This window comes from Micromonas pusilla (genome assembly GCF_000151265.4).
Source record: "Micromonas pusilla CCMP1545 genomic scaffold MICPUCscaffold_1, whole genome shotgun sequence".
In the NCBI taxonomy this organism is placed as follows: Eukaryota; Viridiplantae; Chlorophyta; class Mamiellophyceae; order Mamiellales; family Mamiellaceae; genus Micromonas; species Micromonas pusilla.
In genome coordinates, this window is record NW_003315882.1 from 1439034 (window position 1) to 1454559 (window position 15526).

Sequence of the window (15526 nt, forward strand, 5' to 3'; positions counted from 1 at the left end):
TCCATCTTCGGGTTGTGAAGAGAGAGGTACGAAGTACTGAGTTAGTGTGCATATGTAGAATAACATCATAACAACTTAACACGTTATTAATAAGTTGTCTATCGACGTCTGAAGACGCGTCGACGGCGACGCCGTTCGAGAGGCTGGGGACGGATGGACGCTGGGGACGGACGATGGGTGATTAATTCGTTCGGAACGGACGCTTGCTGACTGGCGCCCGTACGATCCCGATTGCGAGGCACTGCGCGATGGCCGTCGCCGCGAGCGACCGAGCGCGCCCGTCGCGGGGACGCCTCGCGCGCGCGATCGCTCCGCGCGGCGCGAGACGCGCGGCGCGTTGGAACGAGAGCGGTGGGGGAGCGCGTGAGGAGGCCAGCGGTCGCGGCGACGGCCCTCCGTCGTTTCGCCTCGGTTCGGACGAAAATCCACAGCCTGTACCGATTTTTTCTCGGGGGGGACACGTCGCACCGCCCGCACAACGCCCCGCGCGCCGCACCGCAACGCGCGCCAGAGTCCCCGCGAGGATCAGCGTCGACGCGCTCGACGCGATACGCGCGCGCGAGCCGGCGCCCGAGGAGCGCGCGCGCGCGCCCGCGTCGGTCCGCGAGCGAGAGGACGCGCGCGAAAGAATCCAGACTGAGCGCATTCAAATGGCGTGCGTCGCGTCGTATCGCGCCGGAGACGCGAGCCCCGATACGGTCGACGCGATGACGCGCGTCGACCGCGCGCTGCACGACGCGAACGCGACGAGGTTCCTCGGGAACGCGCGTGCGACCGACGCGCCGGTGCGACGCGCGCGTCGTCGCCCGTCGCCTCGCGCGCGCGCCGCGGTGGCTCTTCCGCGATTTCTTCGTTCCCGCTTCGCGCGCGGCGCGGGCGTCCCTCCGTTCCCTCGGTTTTTTCCTGAGACGCGCCCCCCGCCCTCCGTTTCGCGCCGCAGCCCGCGCGCGACGACGGAAACGACGGCGTCGATTACTTCGCGTTCGACGACATCGACCTCTTCGGGCTCGAGGACGACGACGACGGCGCGAGCCTCGCGTGCCCGTGGTGCGCCCCCTCGCGATCGCGCGCGAGATCCAGGATCCGGGATAATCCAGCCGATCACATTTCCCCGCGGGGGAGATACCCATTTTTTCCCGTTCGTTCCGTTCTCACCGTCGCTCGCGCGCAGGGACAACCCGTTCGCGGACGACCCCCTCGGCGCGGTCCTGTCCTGGAGCAAGCGCGCGAGCGAGAGCCCGCCGCCGCGCGCGCAGAAGCCGGGAGCATGGACGACGCAGGAGGACGAGCTCCTCGCGCGGTGCGCGCGCGGGATCCCGCCATTTTTCGCCCGTCCCGGTTTCCCGAAAAAAACCAAGCGCCCGCTCGGCTTCCGAGTGTGGAATCGATGAGTGACGAACCGTCGTATCGCGCCCTCTCGTCTCCGCGCGCGTTTCCCTTCTCCCTCCCGCTCGACTGATCGATCGGATCGCCGCCGCTCTCCGCCCCCGCAGGCTCGTGAAAGAGCACGGCACGAAAGCGTGGAGCGAGATCGCGCGCCTCCTCCCTAACCAGCAGCGGCGCGGGAAGCAGTGCCGCGAGCGGTGGATCAACCACCTCGACCCGACCATCAAGCGCGGCGCGTGGACGAAAGAGGAGGAGACGATTCTCATTCGCGCGCAGAGGCAGCTCGGGAACCGATGGGCGGACATCGCGACCTGGCTGCCGGGACGGACGGAGAATGGCGTGAAGAACCACTGGAACGCGACGCTGCGGAGGAAGGACCTCCCGATCGCGAACTCGCGGCCGGGAAGCTCGGTCGTGCTTCGCGAGTACCTCCTCCTCGAGCAGATCAGCGGCGGCGGCGGCGGCGTCTCAGGCGCGTTCTATACACTGGTCCCCATACGACCGCGTCGGCGTGGTGAACCCCGATCCTTAAGGACTTTTCCCGGCGTCTCTCTCCGCCCACCCCTCGCTTTCAACCCCGACACACCTCGACGCATTTCAACTCCAACTGACGCCTTTCAACTCCACCCCGACGTTCGCTCGTATAGAACGGCCCTCGTCGTCGACGCCTCGCGGTAACGTCGCGTCCGTCCCGATCGTGAACGCCGCGAACGCCGGGAAGAACAGCGCGTCGAACCGCTCGCGGAGCGGCTCCATGACCGCAATGACCTCCACGGCGACGGTCGCGAACGCGAACGCGGTCCGCGGCTCGCTGCGCGACGACGACGACGGCGGCGACGACGACTACCGCCCTCCTCCCGGCGGCGGCGGCGGCGCGAAAAAACGCAGCGGGACCGCCGCGACCGCCGCCGTCGCCCCGACGCGCTCGAGGTCTTCCCTCGCGGAAGCGTTCATCGCGCTCAACGCGAAGGCGAGGGCGAAGGCGCGAGAGGAAGCGATCATCGCGCTCGAGGCGGAGGCGAGGACGGTCGCGAAGGAGCGCAACGAGGACGGCAAACGCACCCGCGCCGCCGCGGTGGAAGAAGACTCCAAATCCGACGCGACCATCATGGCGGCGATGAAGAAAGTCCGCGGGTTCAACAAGCACGCCGCGGCGTCGACGCCGCGCCCGCGGGACACGCCGCGGCCGCGGTGCCCCGCGGAGGCGAAAGCCCATAAGGCGGCGCAGATCGCCGCGAAGGCGGCGGCCGCGCGCCCGGACGACCGAGACCCGGAAAACCACAGCCGAAACCGAGACGTCGACCGAGACCACAACCTCTGGGGCCTCGCGCCCGACGGCGTCGCGATCGACGCGCCGCCGCGCGACGCGCACGCCTTGCAGCACGCGTACGCGCCGGAGGAGGATTTCAGCGACTGCGCGCTCCCGAAGCTCGAGCTCGGCGGCGACGACGACGCGGCGCTCGCCGCCGCCGCGGACGCGGACGCCGACGCGGAGAAGGAGGAAGAAGATCCGTGGCCGCCGTCGTCGCCGTCCGGCGGTAGCACGCGCGGCGGCACCGCCACCGCCGCCGTCAGCGCGTTCCGCCCGCGCCTGTCGATCACGCGCGACATTCCCATCGCGCCGACGCGCCACCACGGGCACGGGACGATGGCGAAGGCGACGCACGACGTCATCGAGATCGTCTCCGAGTCGAGCGTCGTGTCGGTGACGCGTTGCGTCAACCTCGCGCGCGAGGGCGTCGTCGGCGCGGGCGTCGAGGTGAGCTCGTACGCGTCGCCGAGCTCGCTGCACGCGGACGTCGCGGCGCGGCTCCACGCGGAGCTCAAGGCGTCGGACGCGAACGCCGCCAACGCCAACGCGAACGCCGCCGACGCGAACGCCGCCGACGTCGGCGCCGCGAGCGCGCTCGGGCGACTCGTCGCGCGCGCGGTGCGATGCCGGTGCCCGGACGTGTACCGCGTCGTCGTGTCCGTCCGCGCGGCGCCGAAGACGACGCGCGGCGACGACACCGACACCGACACCGACGACGGCGACGACGACGACGCGGGCTCGGACGCGGGCGCGGGCGCTGCTGGCGTGAACGTGAAGGTTCGCCTCCCCGTCGCCGCGCCGTCCGCGTCGCGGGCGCGCGCGGCACGGCACGTCGAGGAACGGTACGCCGTCGCCGTCGCGGCGGAAAATTGGAAAGTCGCCGTGGACGGCGTCGCGCACGCGGTGGAGTTTTTGAAAGCGTGCGAGACCGGCGAAGGGCTCGCCGCGCTGGAGTACGAGTCCGAGTGCGAAAATCAAAGCCGCGGCGTATGCGGCGGCGCGAGCGCGAGCGCGCGGAGCGCGAGCGCGAGCGAGGAGGAGGATGATTTTTTCGACCGAGCCGCCGCCGCGTCGTGGGCGGCGACTGCGATCACCGCGCAGGAGCTCGAGACGTTCCTTGACCACGGCGCGCTTTCGGGTTGACGACAGGACGACGGAGACGAGCCTCGAACCGCTCTGAGAGCGCAGCAGTCGCGGTCGCGGCGAGACATGTAGATACGATGCGCAGTCGCGGGATACGAACGAAGGGTTCGCTCGGACGCCCAGAGTAATAAAGCTAAGCTAAGCTTAACACGCGCCGCGCCGCCGCACCTCTTCGTCTCGTTCACGCGTTCACGCGTTCAGCGGCGGGTGCACGAGGACGACCTCCTCCGCGTACGCCCCCGACACCTCCAGATCGCCGTCCAGTCCGACGACGCACCCGTCCTCGCCCGGATCTGGCGGCGCGCACGACTTGGAACACGTGTACACCGCCGCGCTCCCGAAATCCGCCGCGCTGTGCAGTTCGCTGTCCACTTTCAGGTGGTTTATGATCTGCGGCAGGATCTGAAACTCGAACGTCCGCGGTGCGCCGCACCGCGGGCACGGCGGCACGGTCCGCGCCGTGTGCTCGGGCGCGTGCGTCACCGACGGCCACAGCGGCGCCGCGCCGGCGTCGCGGGAGTACCGCACGACTTGCGTCGGCCCGGAGCGCCGCAACCGGAGATGAAATCGCGACAGCTGGACGACGTTCTTGTCCTGCATCTTCTCCAAGTCTTTCAGGTCGCTCTCGGAGACGTCCGCGCCCTTGCCGCGGAGCTCGGGCGGAAGCGCCTTGTCCGCGTCGATCGCCATCATCTGTTTCATTTTTTTTTCATCGCCGCCGCCGCCGCCTGCGTGGGTGAAGCGATCGGTCAGTCGAACGTCTTACCGGTCAAACGTTGAAAGGGAAGCGCGGGTGAAGAGTGACGACGGGAAAAGTCCTTAAGGAACGGCGTGCACCACGCGAACGGGGTCGTATGGGAAGCAGTCTCACCTCCGCCGCCGTCGCCGCCGTCGTCGTCGCCGTCGTCCAACTCCTCCGGCTCGACGACGAGCTCGTACTCCGGGTACGTCCTCGGCGCGCGCACGACCGCGCCCACGTCCGTCGGCCTGACCGCCCACCGGTCCCCTCGCGCGTCGTACGCCGCCTGCTGCGCGTCCGTGAGCTCCTGCAGAGGCCCCCCCGGCGACGCGGGCTCGTCCGGGTAGAATGGATTGTCTCGGCGCATCTGCGATCGAAACGCGCGCGTCGCGCCCGGTCGGTGCAAGTCGCCGCCGTGCGGGGACGTGAAGACGTATATCGCGCGATGGAACGCGGTCGGCTCGTCGTCGTCCGGGGCGTACACCTGCAGCAGGAAGTCCAGGGGTTCGCGCGTGTACAGGCACTTCAGCTGCTTCTCCGTCGGCACGTCCACCGGGTTCACGTACGCGGGCCGCCCGCCCACCTTGCTCGGGAACAGCTGCCGGGACAGCTCCAGCGGCGGGCACTCCTCGACGAAGCCGATGTTCCACTCCACGCCCGCGTCGTCGTCGTCGCTGTCCGCGTCGTCGTCATCGGAGTCGTACGCGTCGGGGACCGGCGCGTCGTCGTTGTCGTCGGAGTCGGAGTCGTCGGCGTCGGAATCATTCGCGTCGCCGTCGCCGTCGCCGACCGCCGCCGCCGCCGCGCCGACGTTCTCGGGCGCGGCCATCGCGTCCTCGATCGACGCCGCGCGGACGGCCGCGTCGAGCGGCGGCGCGTCTTCGTCCATGGTCGCGCGCGGGCGGTCGCGACGCGCGGCGCGCTCTGCCGCGGCGACGGCGGCGGAAGCCCTCGACGCGCGGCGGCATCGCAGCAGCGCGCGGCAACCCGAAAATCCGAGCTGTGAGATTCTTCTTTACAATTCTCGTACCGACCGATCACACGCGATCGCGCGCGGGACGCCGTCACGCGCTCGCGCGGTCGCGATGGCGGGCAACGACATGGTGTACATCGCCGGCCTCCCGGACACCGTGCGCGAGTCCGACCTCTCCGAGATCTTCGGCTCGATCGGTCAGCTCAAGCGCGACAAGAAGAAGAACTGCGACAAGGTGTGGATCTACAGAGACAAGGACACGGGGCTCCCGAAGGGCGACGCGACGGTGTCGTACGCGGACCCGCACGCCGCGGAGGCGGCGGTGAGCTGGTTCGACGGCACGGAGGTGTTAGGGTGCAAGGTCAGCGTCGCGCTCGCGCGGGGGAGGGACGGGAGCGAGGTCGCGCCGGCGTCGCGGTACGAGAACCCGCTGGGATCGGCGCAGGGCGGGCTCGGGCATCGCGCGCCGCCGCCGTCCGCGGCGGCGTCGGCGGCCGATGCGGCGAAGCCGGCGGCCGACGCGGCGAAGCCGGCGAAGGGCGGCCCGCCGCCGCCGAAGCAGCAGCGCGACGGGGACTGGCCGTGCCCGAACCCCACGTGCGGGAACACGAACTTCGCGTTCAGGGGCCGTTGCAATCGCTGCGGCGAGGCGAGGCCGGCGGGCGCGGGCGGCGATCGCGGCGGGAGAGGCCGCGGCGGCGGGGACGACCGCGGCCCGCCCGGTCTGTTCGCGCCCGACGACTGGAGCTGCCAGAACTGTTTCAACGTGAACTGGGCGCGAAGGAACAAGTGCAACGAGTGCGGGCATCCGAAGGGCGGGAGTCAGAAGGAGCGCCGAGAGGGGCGCGGGGGCGGTCACAGGGAGATCGACGACGAGGCCGAGCGTCTCGAGACGCGGCGCCGTCGGAGGGAGAACGAGGAGAAGGAGAAGTACGACGATTTCGGGAACTTGAAGAAGCAGTTCAGAGGCGGCGGCGGCGGCGGCGGCGACAGAGACAGGGACAGAGACAGAGACAGGGACGGAGGCGGGGACAGAGACGGGGACCGCGACAGAGACCGCGACAGAGACAGGGACAGAGACAGGGACTCACGGGATGGGAGGGGCCGCGATCGAGACCGCGACCGAAGCCGCGACCGGCGAAGGGACGGGTCGAGGGACAGGAAGCGCGCGCGGAGCAGGAGCCGGTCTCCGGCGCGCGGCGGCGGCGGCGGCGGCGGCGGCGGCGATCTGAAAACGGATTGGCGCGGGAACCCGATACCTTCCGCGTCCAGCGGCGGCGGAAACAGCCTGAAGACGGACTGGAGAGGGAACCCGATACCGTCCGCGAAGTCCAACAGGAGGTACTGACGAGCGACGCGTAGCCCCACTACGTCGTTAGTCCGCGAATGCGCGAGAGTCGTTCTGTTTTCTGATGCAAGTACTCGTACAAGGTCAAGTCGATAAATGATATCGTCTGTGGGGGGTCGTCGCCGCACCCCCTTCGTTCTGTATCACTCCTCCGCCGAGCTCGCGCTCGTTCCTTCCGCTCTATCCTCAGTGCGATCGCGTTCGCGCGTGATTTACGTAGCGCAGCCGCTTCCCCGTCCTTTCGTTCCCGTTTCCCCGCGTTCAAAAATATACATCCGCCCGCTCCGTCCCCGACCCCCGAGTCGACCAACAGACCGGCGACAAAAGCCGATCACTCGCTGTTGAAGATGCCGTACCCGCCCTGGTTCCGCGCCTTCATGTTCGCCGCCTGCATCTGCGCCATCTCGTAGTTGGTCTGGTTCTGCTCGTAGTCGAACCCGCCCGCGCCTACTTTCGCTGCGCCCACGTCGAACTTGCTGTTCTTGCTGTAGGGCGTGCCGTTCGATCGCGCCGGCGCGGGAATCTCGTGCGCGCCCATCGCGAACGGGGTGTCGCCCGGCGGCGGGGCTGCGGGTCGCATCGGCGGGTGGGGCGGGGAGGAGATTTTCGTCGGTCGACGCGAAGAGACGCGATGCGGTCGACGGGAGCGCGCCCGCGGCAACGACTGGAGGACGAACGAACGACGAGATTGGGGGGACGCGGGGACGCGCCTAGGTGCTTGCGCCCGGTCGCGGTCATCTCCGCGGGGACGTAGTCGTCGTCGCCGCCGTAGATCGTGGACTTGACGCTGTTCCCGCGCTCGGCGAAGATCGCGCGGCCTTTCCGAGGCTCGTCCCTGCGGGAGGGCGCGGGGAGCGAAAGGTCAACATCAAAAGTGTCGGTTTGCGAACGAATCGACGCGTCTTCTCCGGGGGGCGGGCGCGAGATCGCGCGCGCGCGGGACGGACGGGCGGGCGCGCACGTGGCCGCGCCGAAGGTCGCGACGCTCATGATGCGCGTGAGGGGTGTTGAGGTGCGGTACGAGACGTCGCGGGCGCGGCGCGTCGTGCGTTGTGCCCCCCCCCCCGCCGCGCGCGCCCCTGGGGCTTTTTCAAAGCGTGCACGCAGTGGTTGACTGGAGCGCGCGAGAGCCCACCCGGCGGGGCCAGCTTGCAGTGGAAGACCTCGTCGGACTCCTGAGCGCTCGCCGCGCCCGCGCGCGTCGTCAGTGATCGCTCGCGCAGAGCCGCCCGATGTACGCGTCAGCGCAGGGGGGCGGCTTCGGCGGCGGCATGCAGGTCGACGGGGAGTCTGGTCCGACCGGTGCGTCTCGCGCGTCTCGACGTCGCCCCCCGCGCGTCCGCTCGTCGCGTCGATGCCCGGGGAGACGGCGCTCGAATTCAATTCGCGCCTAAACCTTCGCCCGAGCGCGGGGACGGCGCGAGATCGCGCGTCGATCGTCCCCGCGTGCCGTTCCCCGCGCGACGCGATCTCGATCTTCGTCGCGCTCGAACGCCGATCGCGTCGACGCCGCGGCGCGTGCGGATCGCCGTCCGCGCGCGCGGCGACGCGGCGCGCTCCGCCCTCGCTCGCGATTTGAACGCCCTCGCTCACATACAGTATGCCTCCCTCCCTTCCGCGCCCCTCGCCTTTCTTCCCGTCGCAGCCGCGGACCAGATGCAGGAGGCCGCGCGCATGGTGTCCTCGCTCCAGACCGAGTCCGAGGGCGTCGATCTCATGACGCTCCTGAGAGAGACGCCGCGCGAGGCGTACTCGTACCAACAGCTCGGGGTGCGTCGCGCGACCGATGTCGAGCCGCCGCCAAACCAAGATCGCTTTAATCATTTCATCGCTCGCTCGTTTCCCCCCTCGCCCTCCTCGTCTCCTCCCCGCCTCCGCACGTCGCGATCCCGATTCCGATCCCGAACGACCCCGCACGCGCCGGCGACCCCTCCCTGACCCCGACGCGATGATCCGCCCTCCCCGACGCAGTGGCCCGCGGAGATCACGTCCATGACGACGACGGAGCTCCCCTCGGTGGTTCTCGAACGCTACAGCACGCGTCAGTCCGTGTGCTTCTGCGGCGTGCTCCCGTCCATCGGCCGCGCGTGGGCGACGGTCGATAACGCGCTGTTCCTGTGGCGGTTCGACGTCCCGAACGACGTTCCGGTGGAGTACGCCGGTGAGGAGCAGGCCATCGTGAGCGTAGGTCTCGCCAAGCCGAAGCCCGGGGTGTTTCTGCCGTCCATCGAGCGCGTCCTCGTCGTCGCGACGACGACGGAGATCGCGCTGCTCGGCGTCGCGTTCGAGTCGGACGTGGAAGACGGCGCGTCGACCGACGGCAACGGCGCGCGATCCTGGGGCGGCGGCATGACGCTGCATCCGTTAAACTACAGCTGCACGACGGACGACGTCGTCGTGAAGGACGTCGCCGGGTGCGACAACGGCCGCGTGTTTTTCGCCGGCGACGACGAGGCGCTGTACGAGCTCGAATACAACGCCGCGGACACGTGGCGCTCGCGGAAGTGCCGCAAGGTGTGTCACCACTCCGCGACGCCGCGGTTGCTGCCGTCCATCTTGAGGCTTCGCGCGAACGATCCGTTGAAGCAGGTGTGCGTGGACGAGCATCGATGCGCGCTGTACACTCGGTCGGAGAACGGCGTCGTCGCGGTGTACGACCTCGGCGTGGACTGCGGCGAGACCCCGCGGAGGATCGCGGAGTGCAGGGACGTCGCGAGCGCCGCGGCGATGATGCGCGGCGGCGGCGGGCTCTTCAGCGGCGGGTACGGCGGCGGCGGCGGCGGCTTCGGCGGCGCCGGGGGATTCGGCGGAGGAGGCGGCGGCGCGGGCGGCGGCCAAGGCGGCCACGGCGGCGCGTCCTCGCACGCGCAGAAAGGCAAGCGTTTGACGCACATCGCGGTCGTCTCCGCGGCGGAGTCCGCGACGGTGACCCTCGTCGCCGTCCTCGCGGACGGCAGGCGCGTGTACTTTACGTCTCTGCCGCAGTCCACGTACGGCGGCGGCGGCGGCGGTTTCGGTCGCGACGCGCGCCGCCGCGTCCCCACCGCGTGCCGCCTCGCGGTCGTGCAGTCGCGCGAGCCGCCGCCGCAGGGCAGCGCGACGCGCGGGATGACGTCCGCGCAAGCGCTCAGGGCAACGACGACGGTCCGGCCGCTCGAGGTTGAGGCGGCGTTTTACCGCGACGGGTTACTCCTCCTGTGCGACGCCGCGGACCGCGACGAGGACGCGCGATTGTTCATGGCCGCGCGCGACGTCGCGCTGCCGCCGCACCTGCAGCTCGCCCCCGGCGACGCCGCCGTCGGCGGCGGCGGCGGGCATATGGGGGTTGGAGGGATCAACAGCGGCGGGTTGGGCGTGGGCGTGGGCTCCCCCGGGTTGGGCGGCGGCGGCGGCGGCGTCGGCGTCGGCGCGGCGTCGCACGCGCGGTCCCTCCGCGAGGTTGTCACCACGCAGCAGCTCGTCGGGCGCGCGGCGTCGTCCGTCGGCGCGGTCGGCGAGGTCCCGCCGCCGCGGAGCGTGACGCGCGACCTCGACCCGCCGTTCCCGCTCGGCGCGCCGCGGGATCTGACGACGGCGCCGGCGCGGTTGCGGACGGAGCTGGCGACGCAATTCGTCGCGCCGCGGCGTCGGTTCGTCGCCGTCACCAACGCGGGGATCGTGCAGCTCGAGAAGGCGCGGCCGCTGGACGCGCTGTGCAAGCTCCTCGCCGGGGACGTCCACGAGCAGATCGCGCAGTTCTTCCGGACGCACGGGCAGAGCGAGGCGGCGACGATGTGCCTCGCGATCGCCGTCGGCGGCGCGACGGACGCGAGGGCGTCGAGCGAGTTTGAAGTCGACGCGGCCAACGCGCGAGGAGGCGCGACGCCGTCCCCTCGCGGCGGCGCAGATCGCGACGCCGGCGCGGGCGGGTACTTCGGCGGATCGCCATCGCCCTCCCCGAGGACCGGCGCGTTCGGGAGCGCGAGCCGCCGGACGATCATCGGCTCTCCCGGCGCGGGAGGCACCCCGGGGTCGTCGTCGCCCGCGGCGGGCGGGTTCGACGGCGGCTACGAGCGCGCCTCCCTCGGCGCCGCCACCCTCGCCGAGCGCGCGCGTCGAGCGCTCGAGGACCCGCGGCTCACGGGCGAGCCGCACGTCGACGAGGACGGCGTCGACGGCGGCGGCGGCGGTTCGATCCCCGGCGGCGGCGGCGGCGGGCCGTTCGACATGGGACGCGCCGTCGTGCAGCCGGTGTTGCGATACAGCGGCGCGCATCGCGCGGCGTACGCGTACGCCGCGCGATTGCTGCAGTCGACGTGGGACCGCCCGCTCGCGGTCGTCGTGAGCAAGCACGCGGCGGGCGCGCGGCAGACGCGCGGCGGCGGCGCGGGCGCTTCCGCGGCGCATCTGAACGGGGGGGGCGGCGCGTCGATCAACGGCGGCGTGAACGGCGGCGCGATGCACTACGGTGCGTCGGCGGCGCGTCGATCGACGTCGACGACGGACCCGCTCGCGGCGGCGGCGGCGAACGGCGTGGAAGCCGTCGGCGCCGCCGCGACCGGATGGCTCGCGAACGCGCTGCGCCCGACGCACCACGCCGGCGCGCCGGTCGCGTGCACGCTCCCCGGCGATGTCCTCGCGAGCCTGGAGCGTCGGTTACGGCCGTTGGAGACGTTTTTGGCGAGGCGGCGCGCGCGGACGACTGCTACGGGCAAACAGTCTCACGGCCACGGCGGCGGGGTTAACGGCGGCGCGAGGGCGCGGCAGCGGCGGCGGTTGGACGGCCCCGCGGGCGCGCTGCGCGCGGAAGAGCGCAGCATCGCGTCGCTCCGCGGGCTGCTTCGCCGCACGATCGAGGCGATCGTGTTGCTTCGCGTGCTGTGCGAGAACGACTTCACGAGGCTCGCCGCGACGTTGTCGGACGACGCGCGCGCGGCGCTCTCTCAGGCGCGTTCGTATTCACACTGGTCCCCATACGACCGCGTTCGCGTGGTGAACGCCGTTCCTTAAGGACTTTTCTTCCCTGCGGCGCATCTCTCCGCCCAGGGTCCCTCGCTCACAATCCCGACGCACCTCGACGCCTATCAACTCCGCTTCTGACGCCTCTGAACTTCACCCCGACATTCGTCGCTTTGAATGGACCCTCGACCCTCAGACGTCGCTGCGACGCCTGGCGAGCACGACGGAGGGCGCGCGGCTCGCGTCGTCGCTCGTGGAGGCGCTGATGGGGTACTACACGCGGACGGATCGCGGGTCCGTGGACGCGATCGCGGCGCGGCTGCAGAGCGGCGCGCCGCTGTTCTTCGGGGGCGACGAGCGGATGTTTTACCGCGCGAGGGAGCTGCTGCAGGCGCGTCGCGTCCGTCGTTTTTTTTTTTTTTTTTTTCCCGGAATGCTCTTCTGTTTCGTTCGGTTCGTTCGATCGAGGCGCGCGGGGTCCACCGCGCGCGCGAGCAGCGCGTTGATGATCCCATACATACAATCTGTCAATCCCCTGACGCACGAGGTTGATGTGAAACACTATGGTGCCCTTCCACTGAGCGGTGACTCGCGCGCGGATGGATCCGTCGACGCCGATATCGAATAACCGAAAACCGAAAACCGAAAACCGAAAAAGGAAGCCCGACCCGACCTCGCCCGCCTCGATCGATCACCACCGACTGACGCGAAGCCGCCGATCTCCTTCTTCTTCTTCGTCTCATCCCTCCTTCTTCATCAGGCGGCTCGCGACGCGCGCGATCGACGCGACCCCGAGCAGTGCAACGAATTCGTCGCCGAATCCCTCGGCGCCCTGCTCTCCGTCCCTCGCGCGGGCGACGTCGCCGCGACGTGCGCGGAGCTCGCGGATCTCCGCTGCTTCCACGGCCTCTGCGCGCTCCCCCTCGCGGCGGCGGCGGCCGCCGCGAACGTCGCCGCGGCCGGGGACGACGCGAACATCCTGGGCTACGGCGGCGTCGCGAGCGGCGGTTTGGGCGCGATGATCGGGCGCGACGGCGGCGGCGGCGGCGCGACGAACGCGCTCGAGCCGTCCGAGTGCTGGGAGCTCGTCTGCGTCGCGATCCGCGCGCTCGCGACCGGCGCGGCGGACCCCGGCGCGCCGCCCTTCTCCCTCGGCGGCGTCTGCGCGAGTCTCCCCGCGGAGGAGCGCGCGCGCGGGCTCGCGACGGTGCTCGAACGCGCGGCGCAAGCGTCGTCGCCCGCGGCGGCGGCGGCGGCGACCGCGGCGGCGAAAGCCGCCGGCGCGAACGCCGCGGCGGCGGCCGAGCGCGCGGCGCAAGCGGAAGCCGCGGGCGCGCCCGCGGCGCCGTACCGCCCGCGCCCGCCCTCCGCGGCGCTCGTCGCGGTCGCCGCGGCGACGCCCGCGGAGGTGGCGGGCGCGTGCCTCGACGGCGGCGGCGTCCCCGGCGGCGGCTTTGGATTCATCCGCCGCGTCTACGCCGAGCTCGAATCCCTCCAGCGAGACGCGGAGCTGCTGTCTCTCCCCGCGGGCCCGCTCGAGGCGTACCTCGCCGAGCGCGGCGCCTTCGCGGTCGCGCAGCAGGGCGGCGCGCTGTCGCAGGACCAAGCGCGGCACCTCGAGCTGCTCGCGCGGCTGTACGCGGCGAGGGAACGCCACGGCCTCGCCGCGCAAGTCTTCTTCGCGCTCGCGGAGCGCAAGGCGCAGGGCGCGGCGGTGTCCCTGGACGAGCGCGAGACGCTGCTGGATCTCGCGCTGACGCACGCCAAGTCGAGAGGGCCGGGCGGGGACGCGAGCTTGAACGGCGCCGGGGCCGTGGCGAGCTCGGACGTCGCGTTCATCGAGACGCTGGAGGGGAAGATCACCGTGGCGCGGTTTCAACGGCGGCTGCGCGCGACGTTTCTCGAGCGCGCGCGCGTCGGCGGCGCGGACGCGCGCGAGTACGAGCGCTTTGCGACCGAGCTCGAGCGCGAGCTGCGCCCTCTGAGCGACATGTACAACGAGTACGCACGCCCGCGCGCGCTGTGGGGGATGTGCCTCGAGATGTTACACTTTTCTCGCTACGACGACGACGACGGCGCCGTCGCGCGCGAGCTCTGGGAGAACCTCCTCTCCCAGGCTGCCTCGGACGCGGGCGGCGGCGAAGGCGAAGGCGTCGCCGGCGACCCCGACCCGAGAGCCGCGCTCGCGGAGGCGTGCGCGCGCGTCCGCGAGCTCGGACCGAAGCTGCATCCGAGCGAGCAAGCCTTCCCGCTCGCGCACGTGGCGCTCAAGCTGGAGCTCATGGCCGCCGGGCTCTTCGCGACGACGCGCCCGTGCGACGACGCCGCCGAGCTCGGTATCGTCCCGGACGCGCTCCTCTCCGCGACGCGCGACTCGCTCGAGTCCGTGCACGCGGCGTACGACCGGCTCCTCGCGACGCCGGTGCAGCGCGCGCATCACGACCGGCGCTTGGCGCAGGAGCAGGCGTTGCAGACGCCGGCGCTGCGGCTGCGATTGTTGCGGTCGGCGTTGCGGGTGATGCGGCGGTGGGACGAGGCGGTCGCCGCGCAGACGCAGACGCAGACTGGCGGCGGCGGGTTCGACGCGTACGGCGCGAACGCGTCGCACGTGCGCGCGGCGCTCGGGGACGTGTGCGCGGGGTACGCCGGGGAGGCGCGGCGGCTGTTGCAGGTGCCGAGCTCGGAGCAGGGCGCCGCGGAGGCGCTGGCGGGGGAGTTCGAGAGGCTCGGGACGCGGTTGATCGGTTGATCGGTTGATGGGGCGAGGCGATCGGGTCGGGTCGCGCGTTCGTGTGAGGTGAGGTTTTAATACTACTACATACGGCTCAAAGGAAGCGCCGCGTCGCGTCGTCGATCGCGCGTCGTGGAGCGACGCGGACGCGACGACCCGACCGCGCGTTGTTAGGAGGTTTCGTCTGCCTTTTCATCTCCCCAGCGGGCGATAACTCGGAAAAGGAAAAACGAATCGTCGGTCGTCAGATCTCGCGCACACACGCGGGCGCACTCGCGCGCGCGTCGCCCGCGCTCGCGCGAACCTCGCGTGAGTATCACATCCGCCGCGGACGCGTTCGCTGTCGTTTCGGTTTCCGCTCGATGTCCACCGCTGACGCATCGCGCGCGGATCACCTCTCCCCCGGACCGGGAAAAGTGGCGTTTCGTGTGTTTTGGGGATTTGACATCTTTTCGGGTGAATGGAGTATGCCTCCTATCTCTGCACAGGACTTGCAACAGACGCAAGCCCGTGCGAACAATGGATATATTTGTGAGATGTACATCTTATCTACATACTACAGGCAAGGCCATGGAGTTAAGCAGAGCGACACGGAGGCGTTCAAATGGATGGAGAAGGCTTACAGCAATGGCACGTGCTTCCGTGGATGTTTCGAGCGCGATCCCGTGAGTGGTCAACCACTTGAACCGGAAGACATGTCGCAAACGAATCTAAAGTGGGCGTTACCTTACGGATTCTGTGGATTAGCTCTGTTACTGTGGGACCTCGGCACATCGCACGCGTACGGATTCGGTTGCGAGCGAAACTCCGTGCGCGGGCTATTTCTCATGCTCCGAGCGCTCGAAATCAGCGACGACATCGTGAACGATCCGGGCGCGGTTTTGTGTGGCTTGGAGAGCGCTCGCGCGATTGCGGAGGGGAGCAGCGGAAAACATGTGAATGAGGTCGCAGAGTGG

General features: G+C 70.4%; 8 protein-coding genes across 8 annotated transcripts; 5 read left to right on the top strand and 3 right to left on the bottom strand.

Moving 5' to 3' along the window:
• Nucleotides 1–1262: 1262 nt before the first annotated feature.
• Nucleotides 1263–1761, top strand: MICPUCDRAFT_8157 (uncharacterized protein; the record flags this gene model as incomplete). Its single annotated transcript, XM_003055061.1, has 2 exons — nucleotides 1263–1300; nucleotides 1494–1761. Coding segments are annotated over 2 exons (306 nt in total), but the record flags the coding sequence as incomplete, so codon positions are not given.
• Nucleotides 1762–2149: 388 nt separating this feature from the next.
• On the top strand, nucleotides 2150–3841 carry MICPUCDRAFT_50524 (uncharacterized protein; the record flags this gene model as incomplete). The annotated part of the gene is made up of 1 exon (XM_003055062.1): nucleotides 2150–3841. The coding sequence occupies one exon, from the start codon at nucleotides 2150–2152 to the stop codon at nucleotides 3839–3841; it is 1692 nt and encodes a 563-aa protein (XP_003055108.1).
• A 189-nt stretch (nucleotides 3842–4030) lies between these two features.
• On the bottom strand, nucleotides 4031–4531 carry MICPUCDRAFT_50525 (uncharacterized protein; the record flags this gene model as incomplete). Its single annotated transcript, XM_003055601.1, has 1 exon — nucleotides 4031–4531. The coding sequence occupies one exon, from the start codon at nucleotides 4529–4531 to the stop codon at nucleotides 4031–4033; it is 501 nt and encodes a 166-aa protein (XP_003055647.1).
• Nucleotides 4532–5007: 476 nt separating this feature from the next.
• Nucleotides 5008–5223, bottom strand: MICPUCDRAFT_9511 (uncharacterized protein; the record flags this gene model as incomplete). Its single annotated transcript, XM_003055602.1, has 1 exon — nucleotides 5008–5223. A coding segment is annotated over one exon (216 nt), but the record flags the coding sequence as incomplete, so codon positions are not given.
• A 442-nt stretch (nucleotides 5224–5665) lies between these two features.
• Nucleotides 5666–5968, top strand: MICPUCDRAFT_12313 (uncharacterized protein; the record flags this gene model as incomplete). The annotated part of the gene is made up of 1 exon (XM_003055063.1): nucleotides 5666–5968. A coding segment is annotated over one exon (303 nt), but the record flags the coding sequence as incomplete, so codon positions are not given.
• A 144-nt stretch (nucleotides 5969–6112) lies between these two features.
• Nucleotides 6113–6514, top strand: MICPUCDRAFT_11956 (uncharacterized protein; the record flags this gene model as incomplete). The annotated part of the gene is made up of 1 exon (XM_003055064.1): nucleotides 6113–6514. A coding segment is annotated over one exon (402 nt), but the record flags the coding sequence as incomplete, so codon positions are not given.
• Nucleotides 6515–6962: 448 nt separating this feature from the next.
• MICPUCDRAFT_50528 (uncharacterized protein) lies at nucleotides 6963–7940 on the bottom strand. Its single transcript, XM_003055603.1, has 3 exons — nucleotides 7863–7940; nucleotides 7579–7736; nucleotides 6963–7468 (listed from the first exon to the last, which is right to left on the bottom strand). Exons 1-3 carry the CDS (start codon nucleotides 7889–7891, stop codon nucleotides 7233–7235), a joined length of 423 nt encoding a protein of 140 aa, XP_003055649.1. The 5' UTR covers nucleotides 7892–7940; the 3' UTR covers nucleotides 6963–7232.
• Nucleotides 7941–8172: 232 nt separating this feature from the next.
• On the top strand, nucleotides 8173–14588 carry MICPUCDRAFT_38075 (uncharacterized protein; the record flags this gene model as incomplete). Its single annotated transcript, XM_003055065.1, has 4 exons — nucleotides 8173–8203; nucleotides 8547–8671; nucleotides 8873–11881; nucleotides 12600–14588. The coding sequence occupies 4 exons, from the start codon at nucleotides 8173–8175 to the stop codon at nucleotides 14586–14588; spliced, it is 5154 nt and encodes a 1717-aa protein (XP_003055111.1).
• Nucleotides 14589–15526: the final 938 nt, after the last annotated feature.